The sequence below is a fragment of the Numenius arquata genome, chromosome Z (genome assembly GCF_964106895.1).
Source record: "Numenius arquata chromosome Z, bNumArq3.hap1.1, whole genome shotgun sequence".
NCBI classification, from domain to species: domain Eukaryota; kingdom Metazoa; phylum Chordata; class Aves; order Charadriiformes; family Scolopacidae; genus Numenius; species Numenius arquata.
In genome coordinates, this window is record NC_133616.1 from 16,039,170 (window position 1) to 16,056,116 (window position 16,947).

At 38.2% G+C, this 16,947-nt stretch overlaps 1 protein-coding gene across 1 annotated transcript in view; it reads right to left on the reverse strand.

Moving 5' to 3' along the window:
• OXCT1 (3-oxoacid CoA-transferase 1) overlaps window positions 1–16,947 on the reverse strand; it is an 87,258-nt gene that overhangs the window by 54,257 nt on the left and 16,054 nt on the right. Inside the window, exons 4-7 of the mRNA XM_074166867.1 lie at window positions 12,549–12,684; window positions 10,224–10,373; window positions 8,375–8,481; window positions 3,596–3,656 (exon numbers count right to left, since the gene is read on the reverse strand). Coding sequence (XP_074022968.1) covers window positions 3,596–3,656; window positions 8,375–8,481; window positions 10,224–10,373; window positions 12,549–12,684 — 454 coding nt within the window. The remainder of the gene's footprint in view (window positions 1–3,595; window positions 3,657–8,374; window positions 8,482–10,223; window positions 10,374–12,548; window positions 12,685–16,947) is intronic.

Consider the following 16,947-nt stretch of genomic DNA (forward strand, 5'->3'; position numbering starts at 1 on the left):
CACAACACAGAAGAGTTTTTAAGCAAGGAATAGCTATCAATTTGTGGGTTTGTGAGGCAGGTTTTTTTGTCTGTACTCTTATCCTCCACATCCACAAATGCTGCCAAATTCTCCCACCTCTGAATTGTTACAGAAATTAAGTGTCTCTCCACAAATTCAGCTAGGAGAGTGTAAAATGCCACACTGATAAACTGGAGAACAGCAGCTTTACTACATTAAAGAAAAAGGTGTCTTTTACTGTGTGTGCGTGTTAGGAGATTTCAGAAGCTCCTCAGGTTAACTTAGAGGGACAGGTTAACAGATGCAGTTGATTCCCAGCACACTTCCCACTTTCACCAAGTTCACAGATACCTTGACACTGGATTTCCAGTAGTTTATACTCCCGTTGGTATGGAATTTACTGTGCAAGTGCTATTCCGTATTTTTATCAATGATCAGAAACTAAAATAAACCTGTGAAAAGATTTGTGAAATAATAAACCCTGAGGAGAAAGCACTAGTACCAAACACAATATGTAAACTGGGTCTATTCAAATATAACATGCTTCATAACAAAAAAGTTAGGCGTCAGTGATCAAGAAATACCTGCCACACTTACAGAATGCATGTTGGAAAACACGGATTACACTTTTTCTAAAGTATGCCAGAAATGGATCAACAAGGTGTAAGCAATTAATGCTGTAGGGCCCCCTTTACAATGACCAGCAAAGGGTACCAGACAAGGAAGCAGCAGGAACAAAGAGTGACTTTGCTTTTCAGGTGGCATTAGCGGCAGCAGTGTTACAATGCTGAATATATTACAGTTGGTAATATTTGTGAAGTTTCAGAAAAAAAAACAGAGAGGGAAGGACATGGACATAAAAAGGATAGAAGAGCTGAAGAAAATGTCTTCCAGTCAGAATCATTAAGACCTCAATCTGTTCATCATATCAACAGCATTGAGAAGTCATTCAGTGGGAAAGAAATGCCAATTTCAGAAAGGTTTTTAATCTAGCAGAAGCGAGTAAAAGCACTGAATGGAACCTAAAGCCAAAGTAATTACCGTAAAAAGACATATTTCCACCAGTGAGGGTGATTAACCACTGGAACAAGCGCAAACAGAAGGATGGGCTTTCCGTCTCTTGCTTTGTTTGCATCAAGGCAGGATAACTTTCTGATCAAACCTGTCTTCCAAAATTCAAGTTATATTCTGACTGAATGTACTCACTGAGCTTAACAGTGACATAAGCGAACAGCCTAGCACCCCTCCTCCTAACATGAAAATTAACAAATGAAGTCCTGTTCCTGAAAAAGAGATTGCTTCTAAAGGACTGGATAAAACTAGATGTATATAAATAAGCAGAAAAGGGAAATAAATAACCCATCAGAATAGCTACAAGGAACAACTCTTCTTTTTCTGTGTATTTAAAGCATTCATTTTAAAGGAAGAATTTCAACAACTCAAAAATCAGAAACACAGAAGGATGTACCTCTAATTTTTGGCTACTTACCTGCCTCAGCTTGGTGTTCCGTGCTACAGAAGCAGATGTTGGCAGCATAAATCTGGTTGCATAACAAGTACAAAGTTTCACATTCACAATCAGGATGAGAGTGCCAGACTGAGAAACTATAATCCTGCCAATGCCAATTAATCACTGCATGACTCTGAAGACAAGTCTGACCTGTAGCTGGGTTGATGGAAAGGAGGAGGGATGGCTTCAAATCTCTACTTCTAGGACTGTCTACTTAAATTAAACAGTCAGTAGGTGAAAAACAGCAACAGAGCTGGGAACAGAAACCAGAATTCAGAAATCTCTGTTGCCAAGAGAGTGTCTGAATTACTACTCTACATAAACCTTTTTCTTCTCCCTGTAAATGGGATTGAGAATTTCACACTTCAGCCTTGAACAGCATTAAATAAGGAGTCAGGCAAAACTCTTTTCAGTTGCCTCAGTTCCCTAGTGATCAGCTCTAGACACCTTCAGGTTCATTACTAAGGACGTACTAGATGTCATATTGAGGTATCTCCTTCCGATTCCGAGTTTGAACTCTTAAATGCAACACAACATTCTGTATTCCACTTTGGGAGAAAGACACATAAAAGTTAAGCCAATGAGGCATTGAATTTGGCTCAAAATACCTATTTGTCCTAAATCTCTCATTATGTGTCTTCACCCATTAATTTGTCCATAAAAAACTAGAGTTGTAAAGTAATATTAATGTGCCATCTTGCAAAAAGCTTGTCAGTTTTTAAATGGTATTGAAAATGCAACAAGACTCACGATGGACACAGTTCACAGCAGATCTACTAAAGACTGTTAAGTGGAATTATAGCAAGAAGGATATCACGTAATTGCTGCTCACTGACAAGAAAATTCTACCCTATCACATGTGGATAGAAGAGCAGAAAGAGAGAACAAGATGGAATGTAGGTGGAAGGCTTTGATCTACTTAAATTGTCTAAATGCCAGACTGAACAAAGTATGAAGGGCAAGTGACTAGAAGGAAAGGGAATGATGAAAGGTTCTTTATTTCATTTTTAAATGGAAAAATATTTTAAGCCTTTCTTGAAAATCAACTAAGAAAATTCATGTACTGTTGCTGAATTGTCACGACTTTAAGTCGTGTGAAAAATTCTATGGTACTTTTTTCCATAGTTCTTAATACACAAATAAATAAATCAAGTTCCTAAATGTATTATCCAGAGACATTTATATAAGAAATATATTTTCTAGATAAGATTTTACCAAAAACCCCAAAAAATCCAAACCAATATCCAACCCTAAAACAAAACCCCAAAACAAAACAAAACCCCTGAAGAAACACAAAGCTCTTCCATTGAGAATTTACTAGAAATACACTTGAAGAGTATCTCTTGATCTTACTGTCAAACCATATGTAGCTTCTATTAGGCATATAAAAGAACCTTTGTACCAGAGAGTGATGAAAAAGCTAATAGAGCAGTCTGTCTTATAGAGATTACTATGCCTTAGCAACTCTCCAGTCACCAATATATTTCCAGTGTAGGCAACTCCATGTTTTTAAACATTACCATTTTAGACAACAAGGAAAAAGGGCAAAAAGATGGGAAGAAACTTCTAGATCATCTACTCCATCCTCTTTCTCAAGGCATAAAAAAAATATCTATACCTCATTCTGGACTGATATTTATATAATTTATTAAAATTCAGAAACTGCAACTGTGATAGCTCCATAATTTGCTCAGTTTATATTATTACATACTTATTATCAGGAAGTTTTGCATAAGGTCATACGTGAATCTTCTCAAGCACAGTACAAGCCTACTGTTTCTTTTTTCATCTGTATGCTATTTTATTTAACAAATTTGAAGGCTGTTGCCACGTTTTCCTTTCAAAGACTGATCACAGTGAACACGAACTCCTGGCCAGGATCAGATGAACAGTAATAAACTGAGGAACCATGGTCAACAAATCACTAAAACAGAATTTAGGATTAGGCAATCCAAGGAGACAGGTTAGACCACTGTCTCCAGTATAAAATTCCCAATAAGTCAAGAAAAGGAGAACTCTGCCATGCAAAACAAAGGGATTTGTTGACTACAGAGGTGTAGGGCTTAATATGTTTCAACTCCCTACCTCTACCACAGTTGTCTTGGCAGCTTTGCACATAGGTTGGTTGAAGTTTCTTGCAGTTTTCCTGCGGAACAAAAGAAAATTAATAAATATTAAAAGCTGTATTAGTATGAGGAAAGATTTTTCAGAGATAAGCTACTACAAGCATCCCTGTAATATAAACATCACAAATCTTTTTGCCAAATAGCTAGAGGACTAATAAAAAAATAGGAGGGAGGAAAATTATTATAGAATTTTGTAGATGCATATGAAATTAAATCATATTTTGCTACATTGGAAAATACTTATTACAGCTCTTCTGACTTTTAATCAGCACATTGTCTAATTGAAATCGGGTATGCTACTGATATCTTCATTTATTGGATCCAAGAGCAGCAGCAAGCTGGGCATTGTACAATGTACCTTCCCATTATTTCACTGCACAAAGGATAAAATTACTCTCCACAGGAGGGCCAGTACAGGGCCTAACAACCTCTCAAGTCCCTCATATGCCTTCATAATTCAGCCTAGGACTTGGGCTAGCACTTTGCACAGTTGTAAATTTAATCTAATTCTCTTGATTAAAAAAGCTGTGCCAGTTTTGGCACTCAGTGCAAGACTCTGGCATTCATCCTAAGTATTCCCATGCAGTATTTCTGTAGCAAGGAAAAAGAGCCTCTAGGGTAGGGAATAGAAGTAACACATGACATGTATAACCATGCTGGGATCTGCACCCAGATCCTAGTTGGCATAAGAAAAAACAAATGACCTGTGTCAGCCCCTCCCAGTATTTTTCAGAAAGCAAACAAATCTGTGACAAAGCATTTAAGAAAAATTTTGTATACTTTAGCGGGGTTCCACTGATAGTTCCTCAGAATTTTTCTCTTTTAAAAAGTAGAATTCTTGAATATTTTTCATCAAAATGCATGAAACGAGGGTTCAAAACAAGTCAAAACCACCTTTTCCCCCATCCACTCTCCACAGAAGCATTTTTTTTTCTGACCATCCTTATTTCCCAACACTGCCGCCTTTCTTCACTCTTTCGAGTGAAGACCATGCCTAGTGCTGTAGGCAAGCTAAACTTTGGGATGCTGCTGCCACCTCGTGGCTTTGGGGGAGGTAGAGAATTGAAACAGCCAAATCCTGAGACTACCATGCAGTTTTAACAGCATTTCTAGTGCAGAGGCCTACTGAATCAAAGCTATACACAAAGACACATATCTTGGGGAAATCCTGTTCCATTGGCAATAAACAGCAGCTGTGAAGCCTCTAACAGAGGCTACAGAAGGGACAATGTCTTTTGTCCGTGGGTCTCCTCTGTGGCCGTATAAACACAAAAGGATGTAAGAAGAAACCATTAAAAAAAAACAAAAAAACACAACTAGAATTTATATTTTTCACTTAGTGCATGAATACAATACTAGCTAGTTATGATTTAGGGAAAACTACTCTAAACTGGGTAGAGTAGAAAATAAGAAGAAAAACAGTTACAAAAGCTGAATTGAAATAGCAGGGGAATGGATTACAGATGGGAGAAGGCAGATGTGGAAACAAAGAATTCAGTATTTCATCCCAAGCAGCTACTTTTCTGTGGGAAATGCTTTCTCAAGATTGTAGTGGTTGGTCTGACAGTAGAAGAAACTGATATAAAATTATTTTTACATAAGGGAAAAAGTTACAAGAAAACATTTCAATGTCAAATTAAGAAATGCTGACCCTGTTTATAAAAGCCTATGCAATTTAGAATGTTCTTGGGTTAGTAAAGTTGTTTCAGAAGCAGCAGTCTTTTACAAGATCAAAGTTCTTATTTCTAAAGAACACATCATCCAGAAGAAGAAAAAACAGAAATACTCTACTTATTTTCCAACACAGAATATCGTTCAGGTTTTCGGAGTATGAAATCCTGAAACTAGCTAGCCAACTCTGCCTTTTTATTTTAAGATAGCTTTCTGAACATCTAGACTCAGCAATGTCTATAAAGTCCATGGTTCCAATGATGGATTCCCAAGCCAACCCAAAGGCATGACAACAGCTTTACTCCCAAAAGACAGCAAACTAATTTGTAGTAGACTAAACCAACAAACTACACCTGCTACACACCTAGTGGACAGAGACGAAGGGACACCCCAGATATGAGCTGAATTTACGTATTGCAGAACCACTTGAAGCATAAAAAGATGACATGACATGACATGACACGACTGTGTGTGACAGCAGGGACTCTGAGACTCAGGTGATCCCTTTTGTCAAGAGCATACTTTCATGGGCACAAAACCAGTTACACCTCTGCTTGTAAAGGGAAAACATATTGGGTTAGAAAAACTTGAAAGCAGAATGTTCCCAGATGAAAAGGGAAGGGAGCCAAAGGTAAAGTATTGGCACTCTCTGCTGTTGTCTCTGACGAGCAAAGCTCCAGGGGAGCTTAAGACCTGGAGGCAGCCTGTTCTACGAAACAGAACTAGTACCTGCATCAGACTAACAAAGCACAACGCCTATATACGCATCCTTTCAGCTAGCACAGGAACAAGGTAGGATTATTTCACTATGTCTGAGGGAGTCTGGGATTATTTGTCTTGGTAATGGTGCACTATACCTAATAGTTATTATCTACTGAGTCAGACACTGGTCTTGTTAGGCAAAAGCTGTGCTGCCAAATAGTAGAGTCAGCATAAAGATGCCTGGAAGGGAAGTAGCCACAGCATGGTGTGTGGAACAAAAGAGCTAGGGGACGTGAAGTATCACGAATAAAACCCTGTTTAAAAAATTGCTTTCTAAAGGAGCTGGGGCCATTCTGGCTCCCCAAGAAAACAGTGTAGCTTCATGTATGAGAAGAGACAATAAAACACACGCTGGCCTGTGGTCCAAATAAGTCTACCTAAAGTAAATCCTTTAGATTTAAAAAAGCTCTTAGCTTGAGGGTGATTAACAGTTTGGCAGACACTTACTCCATTCCTGTTGGCTCCACAGATACCAGAGTCATGGAAAACACAGTGTGAATAGCACACGCTGCTGTGAAAGTGGTGGCAGATGTGAGTAAACACAGAGCCTGTGTCTAGCTAGGCATACCTCAGCAAACAAAACCAGAAGGCACATAAATCCAAATTTAAAAAGTATGGAAGGGTCCCACTGGCAGTGAATACATACTCAGTATGTAGCACAACGTCAAAAACACATTTTCCTTTTCATCCTGTAGATCACAGAAATATTACTTTTATATTCTATTTTGTTACAATTTCCTCCTCTGTTGTCTCCCACAGGCTACGAGATGAGCCTGTGTTTATCTGTTGCAGGCCATGAGGTAATCTGTGTGTCATCCAAAACCAGAATGGGTGACTGGTTATTATGAGCAAATTCTTTTAAGCCAGCAATACTCTACATGGAATAAGACACTGGATGATGATGTGTCCATCTTTGATTAGCTACACTCGAAAGAAGGAGTCAAGATTTTTAGGTCTCAACTGCAGATGGAAGTAGTATTTGGTATCAACTGTATTGTGTGAATGTGGGAGACATATGAAGACTTCTGAAAGGAACAGGAGGTAGAGGGAAAGGCATAAAGAGAGACCACAGGATATAAAGGAAGCGGGGGAGAAAGGGAGAAGGCAACCAGTCTGTTTCTGTGGAGAACAAAAAAATTTTTCAGAGGTAAGTATTCATCAGTAGATTGATACAGGGTAAAAACACAGACAGTAGAGGCTCAAGATTAAACAAAGACAAGCCCAAGGGGGAAGATGGTTTCCTGTATTCCATGTCCCAGAGCCTAAGTAAAGCAGGTTAGCAGCCATCAAACTCATTTGCACACACAGAACAAAGTTCAATTTTCAATAAGAAACCATCTTGTCTTGCCAGTGGGCAAGCCAAGATGTCAAGAGTTTGGCAAAATAATTTTTTCTTAATTTTCAAGTATTTTAATATTATTATTGTATCTATAGGATATATAGACAAAAATTTACGTGAATACAAGTTTATATATACATATATACACAAAAAAGCATTATCGGTATTCTTTTATTTGCATATTTTTCAGCTGCTTTTTCAACTCCTTGTTTGTTTTAATACATACAAAGACAGACTGCATCATTCAGCATCTTCTTGTAGTAAACTGCAAGTGATTACCGTAACACTTACCTTTTCATCTGATAGCCATAAAATAAACAAATAAAAACCAGACATTAAACATACGCAAACCTCTCCTGCTTCAGTTCAGGTCAAACCAGAGCACAAATATAGCAACTCAAATAAATGATGTTATCACTAGTGCAACACCCAAACTTTTCACTACAATGGATGTTTAAGTTCATATGCTGCCTCTCCCTACACCACTGAGAACAGATTGACTTTAAACACACTTTTCTGGGGGCATAATCAAGTTTTCCCATCCCTGACTGGCCAGGAAACTGACTCGGCTCCCTTCTCTTCTGGCATACATGAACCTGCAATTCTTGGGTTCAGGGTTTTCAATTGCACAAGGAAAAGGACCCAAACTAACATGAAAATTGAAATGAACAGAATGTCACTACATTTATCCACCATCATCATAATAGCAGGCTTTGGTCTGCTATGTCTCATTTTTAACTACTAATGTTTTATGTCACAGCTATGTTTGGATTCTCAAAAGTCATTAGAAAAAGAAATTATATTTTGTTCTTTATAGCAGTATAATTTGACAGTAGGGAAAGGCAACATGAAAGAAAGTGAAATCAGTAAAACGTTATTTTGCCATCACACAAGAGACAGGATTCTCCTTCTCTTCCATTATCTAAACCATTAAAGAATCTTTTCCCACTGGTAAACAAGTCATACCTGAAAATTATGTTTCCTGCACGATCAGCCTTCCATGCCTTCACAAGAGCAAAATCTCCTGTAATTGACTTCTCCAGAATAAAGTGCCGGCCATCAAACTCTCGCACCTACAGAGAAAAGTACACTATTGAGCTGTAGCTTTCTTCAAAAAGATCTCCCATGCAAAATTTATTTTATGAGGTTAATTTTACAGATTATTATATTTAGACTTCTTTTTGTACTACATAAAGTTTTATCTGAAAAACTGTACCTCAACTGTAAAATAACAAAGAAGTATGGAAAGGCTGTAAATCCCTGTTTTATCATAGTGTCTATTTGGTGAAACAGAACGAGAATCAGATCCATATTCCTGCTGCTCCATCTACCAGAATTAGACATGCTTATTTTCCTGCACATCTACCAGCTAACCAAAAACTGAAGTGCTAAAGCAGAACTGTTGAAAAAGTTCATAATCACTGCCCACCACCAGAAACACCAAATCTAAAATGAAGTGGATTTGAGACAGAGTACTGAATTTCAGTACTCAGGCTGAATCTGAGCTGACAGGCTGAATTTCATTTGATTTTCTCTGCATGCATGATCAGTATTTGTAATGATACTGTGCCTTGGCCAGAATATGTAACTGACAAATAGCTAGTATTTTAATTCTATATAGAAACATGAAACAGCATTTCTTTAAACAATGTAGAAAGCTGGAGTATACACAAAAGTTACTTGAGAGTTATTTAAAATTTCTGAGGAGGACGAAGGGACAGAAGTGCATCAGAAGTCATTTTTTCAATCCTGTAAAAGGAGATCTGAGCTTTTATAACATGACACTTGTATTCAAAATGGATTTGGAGAATGGATTTGAACATATCATGCTAGGCAGGTTATTATCCCCCAAAAAGACTGAGGAAAGTAAGAGACTTTTTCACAAATGTTCCAAGTAGAAGAAAAACGTTATCAAAATTATAAACTATTTAATAAACAAAGCATTGCTTCAAATGGTAAAACATCATAATGACATATTTAGTAAGACAATTAAGCAAACAAAAAGACTAGGTAATGACTGTGTATTGAAAATAGCCATGTACAAAATACACAAAAACCATGGAGGGGGGAAATTATCTATACCCAGAGATGCTCTTGAGGTAGAATTTAATGCCATTTTGCAGCCTAATTGGAACATACAGCATTAGCCCCATCCATTTTTTCAAGTACAGTTATGGCACTGAGAAGTATTTTCCCTTCTCCAAATTCTAAATCCAATTTCAATATGAAGCCCTTGTTTCTCACTTGGAAGCCACACTCTCTTTCATTTCTTTGCAATTTCAAATACTCAGACTAAATTGCATTTCAACTGTTGGCATTTCCTGAAAGTTTGTGTCAAGAGAGCTATTCCCTGCTTAACAGGAAAATGTCCCATCCCTTCTAATGCTAAATCTTCACGTACAGTGCAGGGCTGCTTTCTCCGTACCACAGTATTTAAGGAGCACCTGCCCCATGAATAGGTGGTTGTTCTCAATCCGTACTGTGCACTGTAGCAGCCTGGTACAAGACTTTGTCTCAATACACAGTGAACCTGGTCACAGAACTGTCCAATGAAGAGTATACTCAACAAGGTAGGTCTTCACCTGGACCAGTTCTCGATGCTAAGTCAAGTAAAAACTTTTCTAACTCGTCACAGAGGACAGAAGTGAGCGGTGGGAGGAAAAGTAATGTGTCTGGTACCACAGGCATCCTGTTAATCCAATATACCAAGATTAAACTTGGTCAGGAGGTGCTTAAACTACCGTTCAGCTTGGAAATACATAAGAAATTCAGTTTTCACTACAGAAGGCTTCCTAGTAACAAATTGACATCTTACCTCTCTTGGCTGGCTAGCAATGGCAATGGTGCCATCCTTGTTGTATTTGATAGGTGCACCCCCTTCCTGCACCAGTGTCCCATAGCCGGTACTGGTGTAAAAAGCTGGGATTCCTGCTCCTCCTGCCCTAATACGTTCAGCGAGCGTACCCTATGGGAAAACACATTTAAGAACTGGTCATTTGGGAAGAACAAATCAAACTTTGATGAATATCTTGCATGAACTTATTTTTATATCCTGTCATTCGGAGCTTTTCCTTCTGAACTCAGCAGACCATCACATCTATTACTTCCTCCCATTTTAGCTCTTCTTTGTGGGATTGGTACTGGATATGGCGAGAAATGCTTCACACACAGCCATAAATTGCTCAAGAGCACACTGTCACACAATTCGTTGTCAACCCCCATCCCCAGCACTTTGCTGTGCCTCCTCTCCTTCAGCTTGTTTCCCAATCCATTACTCTGAGAAGAGTTCAACATTCTTTTTCTCTTTCCCACCTGCCTACATATGCTGGAAGGTTTTTCTCTTATAACAGTCCTATGCATTTATGTTTCATTCTCCAGCATCTTAAGAAAAACTTCATACCTCACTCCAAGTTGGAACAGCCATGCATAGCAGATCGAGAAAGGAAGAGGGAGTCCAGTGATCTGGGTTGCCCATGCTAAGAATACCAAGAAGCTGACAGAACAGCATTTCTATTCTATTAGACCATCCTATCTGCACTCTGCTCTGTGTTCAGCTGTTTCACAGATAATAACAGCCCAAATTCCTCATCAGCCTTAATTACAAACTCTTGGCCAAAGACATGTCTGCCTTCTTTTCCTTACTGTCCTTTCCCAATTTTTTTTTTTTTTGGTATTTTTTTTATATTCAAAGAAAGACAAGACCATCATGGTCAATTATCTAGCTTGACGGCCTCCAAAACACAGGCTGCATTTTCCCCAGATATCCTGCAAGAAACACAATAACTTCTGGTAGGTTTACAAAATGGTAGTAAGAGCCAGATGGCACAATGTCTGGTGTTCCAAACAGCCACAGCATTTCAAGATCTCACTATGACCTCTCCTTTACTGTATAACAAGAACGCAACAGTTCTCCATTTTGCCTAAAGTCATAACAAACTTGAAGAGAAATTTCCAAAAGGCCATTTTATCTTGACACAAATATTTCAAATCCCCACATCTCCTAGCAAGTCATTAATTCACCTTACTGTTTAACATTGCACACTGTAGACCCAGTACTTCTATGCTGGATCTACATAGTTTGTTTGTGCAGTCCACAAAGCCAATTACGTCTGAGGAGTTCAAGTTCTTCCAGATGAAAGCAATGAACATTAAGTAGGAAGAAGGAAAAAAATGAATTGTGAGATGACAGAATGGTGAGATTTGTCACTTTTGAAACATGAGAAGTGACAAGTGCCTGGTTATTTCCGCATTATCTGACTGTGTATAAAAGGAGCTTTTCTGCCCATCTCTGAGATGTTAAGAGACATTTCCAAGAGATGGAGCCCAAGACTCCATATAAACTTAATACTGTTGCTTTTTCAAGAGACTTAAATCAACAGTGCTTTAAAGCCCAAATGTTACGTGTTACTGTTCGAAATGCCACACACTAAAACACTGCAGGCTTTAAAGTTAAGAGTACTAATTTCACAAAACTAGATCTCAAGAAAATATGACTGATACTCATGGCTTTAGGATCTCATTGCATGCAGGCTATTTGCATAGCATGGCAGTGCTGGAACAGTTAAAAATATGATACTAAAAATTAAAGTTGTAATTATGGGCTCTTAACACTGTGCAGAGATTAATTATTTAAGATTTAACAAACAAACCCAAAACAGTTATGTCTCACAATTAACTGAAATCTCCTAATTTGATTCCTACCCACTAGGTGGCAGACACTGCACACACAACACCTCCAAAAGCACACACCAGCTGCCACCAATACAGGAATTCAGCAACTCCCCGACTTCTTTCCCCTTATATGCATCACAGTAACAAGCATACTTCATGTGTTTTTCTGGAATCTGGGAGGAACTACCAAAAATCAAACATTGTACAATAAAATAAACACATATATATTATATGTATATAATGTAAAAGCCATAAAAGGAATTCACAAAATGCAACAAGTCAGTTAACAGACCAGTTGCAGCCTACAGCCTGTGATCCTAAGATTGCAAGTGCCATCTGTCTTTACTGCACATCTGCACACAGGCGAAACATTTGGATTGAAAAATACTTTTATAAGAGCACTTAAGCATTATTCTTGTTAGTGTTCTAGATGGAAAGAAATCACTGGTCTCCTAGAGACACTCCTTACCTGAGGTGTAAGTTCAACTTCAAGCTCGCCAGATAAATACTGGCGTTCAAATTCAGCATTCTCTCCAACATATGATGACACCATGCGTTTTATCTGCTTAGTCTGAAGCAGAAGACCAAGTCCAAAATTGTCAACACTGTGTAGAAAAAGTCAGACAATACTCAGCACTTGCAACAGAGCTTTGTTATACTCAAAGCACTTGATAAAATGACTTACCAACAAAGTTATCTCCCCCCACTTTAGACATAAGGAATTGGAGACAAAAGTTAAATTCCAGCTTTTAGGAGAGAGAATATCAAAGTTAAAATTTAGGAGTCCAGTGCTCAGACCTTATTCCTTCCAAGGCACTGAAAACATAAAAAACTTAATTTTAAAGACATTTCACATGTAATAGCTACAAATACCAGTTTAACAAGTGGTGTTATTTTACATATCTGCTCCTTTAAAAAGCCTTACTAATTAACAAAATGTCACACATGACATAACCTGGCTTTGAGTGAACAAAGACTTACTTTTTGTTTAAACTCTTGCTCACCAGAAAAAGGTGAGTGATTGCTTAGCAGCTCAAGGAGAAAGGCACATTCACATTTACAGTCCTGGTTTGTATATAAGGTAAGATAATAATTACTGTTACTGTAATAAACGGACTCTGTAAAAAAAAGCTATTTCAATTTGAAAAAAACATGAGGTTAAAACATAAAAATGGAAATAAACAGAGATGATATTACAAAGACATGTTTCTTTCACATTTCCAACACATTATGCAGGATATTGGCAGACTGGTACATGTGTGTCAAGCTCCTCTGCATTTATGTTGGTTTCTGCAATATATGAGTGGAGAACTCAGACCTTCTACTACCACTATAAGGAAGATGTCATGATCCGTAAGCATCTCACAGAAATTGATGTTTATTTGCCTCTAGTTGTTTCGATTCGGTATTGTTTAGTTGTCCACACAATGGCTTGAGATTTCAGGATAAGAAATCTTGAAAAATATTAAAAGAATCCTTTAAGAAAGCAAACCCAGTATCCAGCACACTGTAATTATGTGAACACTATGAATTATAGCTAAGTATATCCCTTAACTCTGGCTTTATAAGAATGTAAAGGAGACATGTATAAGTACTGTAATACAAACCTATACTCCCCATACAAAAAACACTATCTTAAAAAAAAGAAGAAACAAAACCCAACAACTTAGAAATCAAGTTATGATGACGAGTGAGCTGAGATGTATTTGTTTTGCACAATAAATCTGTGTAGATCAGAGGAAATAACCTACTGAGCCAAACCTCACCAGATGTACATTAACACTCCTCCACTTCAGGATCCATGTCAGACATCCCAGCTGTTACCTCCTGGAATCCTTCCAAATAGCCAGATTCAAAAAGTTTGCTATTATATTATACAGTATTCATTTTCAAATGTAAAAGTGGTAACGATGAACCCACGTGTACAACTGCACCACTGTCCTCTTGCTCGTCCCACAGGCCACACTGCAGCGCCCCGTGCTAAGAGAGAGGGGCTGAGCAGAGCAGTACCAGCACCAGCTCTTCACCTCCTGCCACAATGCTCACAACAGCTGCATGGACACACTTCTCAGCTGCATGCATAATGAGGACTATTTTAAGGCTAGCACTATTCTAAGAAGAAAGCCCACTTCTATGCATACTCAGGCATTTTGGAAACTGCAAGATGGGAAGTGAAACGAACTTCTCTGATCTGGTTCTCTGAATCTATTCTATGTTCTCTAGATTTAAAGAACTTGACTTACTATAAAAGCATTCTCCACTCCCCTACTCTGATCCATTAAAAATCTAACTCTGATGCAGCATTGCAGTGCCAAAGCCTTGAGAATCAAATGTGCACTGCCTGGAAGCAACCTACTTGCCCACAAGAAAAACTTCTGCCCACAAGAAAAACTTCCAGCAGTTGGAAAAACCGAAAGAGCCAGGAATACGGTAGAAAGAGGAGTCTTGTGGGCAAAGACAGGGATTAAAAAGAAGACTAAAAATGCAAATGCTAGAATTTCCTGTAGAGCGTCACTCAAAGCAGGACAATCCCTCTCACAAGAAAACCATCAAACCCTGACCTCTTGTAATAAAAGGTAGTAAGCAAATGTAACAAGCCAGACAATATCTGATGGCAGTTTAATGGGTTTGTATAACTAGAGTAGTGTGTAGCAAAAGTACTGATGTTAAACAAAACTGTGCAGAGCTTTGTAGTGCAAGAACCAGCAGGGCCAGCTTGAACTGCTTACAAACCAGTTTGCTACTTCTGCATATCATTCAGGTGGTTAACACAGCTCTTACCATTGCAAAACTTGCAAGCGATCAAACAGAAACAGGTAGACACAAGATCTCTGCAGGCAGACACAAAATTCTTGAGTGCACGTTCACATGAGAAAGGGGTGGCAAAAGAGGGTTAACAGCAGATTTGTAGTGGTTAAAGAAATTTGCGCCTCATTTCACTAAGATCTGTAATCCTTCCTCCTACATTCTCAGAAGCTGGGCTGGAGCACATTGTCCTTCAGAGGATTTTGTGTATCATCCTGCAGGATCCCACGCAGAATCCCAAACAGATACACTCGATTCCCTCATCTGCTACAGGAAGGTTATCTTCTGTCAAACAAAAGTTTGTAGTTACAATGTTCCCTATAGAAATTAAATAGAAGAATTTTGTGCGATTTTCTGTCACACTCACCCTAAGTTGTTCCTCACATCTTAAGTCACTCTTTCTCCTCACCTCAAAGACAGTCATTTTATTCAAAAATAAAATTGCAGTGAGGATTAGCCACTGAGCACACAGGTCATACAACCTTATTTCCCTAGCACAATGACAAGAGATATTTTACCTTCAGAAAGTCATGCACCGAGAGGCTCTGCCTGCCTGATAACACAAAATTGCTTCAATTCCCAGCTGCATTTCATCTTCAGAGCAGCATCACAAAATCCCATTGCTGTTATTCATCTTCTGTGTTTATTTTAGATGTAAATTTCTTAAAAGAAATATAGTGCTATCCATCTTTTTTAAGGATGCAGTCTGAATTCAGGTTACCAGCTGAAATAACCCTTTTGCTTTCCATGCACATTGTTTTTACTTTCATCTCTCTCCAAAACTCAATTTGAGCACTTCAGCCTATTTTACATTTCCTATGCACACAGCAGTGAAAATACTGTTCTCACTCCTATACTCGCTACCGTTTGCTCTTTACTTGACATCTCTATCCCAGAATAAAAATTAAAAAATTAATTTCTGGTCTAGGGAAATTTCTCTCAATGTAACATTTCAATATATTATGTCTTATGTTACCTACTTGTTCTCCCTTTCCATATTTTGCTGCTTTCTTGGTAGTTTTGATTTAGTCACAAAAGTTCCTTTGAAGTTTTCAGCTTAAATTATGTTTATGCTGAAAATGTTAACCCTAAAATACCTGTCTTGCAGGCAATATCCTTCATATCAAACAGTAAGCATAAAAAGAAAAAAAGATCCTTTACTGAGTCGATGGAAAGAATACATCCTGCATACCTACTTTAAAAGCTGTGTTCAGTCCTTCAAAAATTTAAACAAAGGTAAGTGCAATAAAAATGTGTTGCTCTAGATAGAAAGGAAAAAGGTGTGGTGAAAGCTGATATAGTTGCTATGTATGCTGTCAAAAGTGGGAAAGTACAGATTAGTGCTAGACAGAGAATGTGTTCTTTTGCCCTCAAAATTGTTGAGATCTCTAGAAATTTCTCCATTCTGTAACTAGGATGAAATCTGAATCAACAGATCAATGAAACACATGTAGGAAGAGAGATCTAACCTGGCACTCCTCAAGAACGTAGGTGACGCAAGTTCCCCAGTCTACTGATGCGGACAAGAAAAAGTAATCACAATTAAGGAGGTCTGGTTGTTTAGCAACACATTATTTCCTATTGTTTTATCACTCTCAGACCTATGAAATCTTCCTCTCAAAAACTACTTTCTGCCTTTTCTAATTAAAAACATGGTCAAAGACGACTCCCGGCCAGACATAGCCCACGTATCTCAAGTATACTGGAAGCAGCCAAAGGCAACGTGCCAATGTTGCACTCCAGGTGAAAGGCAGTTTGCAGCTCTCAAACCTCTCTCTTTGGTGGCTCAAGGAAAATAGAATTCTACAGCATGACAGAGAAGAAGAGATTACCTAAGTTTCTAAGCTGATAAAAGCTTCACAGGCCAACAAGCCCTACACAGCCTGATGAAGTAGGGAATAGAAACTTGCATCCTCATGCAGAAAAAAGGAGACTTGGAAAGTCACACTACTCTGATGAGAGACAAAAGATGGCTTTTTTGAGTTTTTTTTAATAAAATGAGATCATTAAACTCTCCTATAAATAGACATTTACAGGTGTCTAAGAAAAGTGGGGGTGGTCAG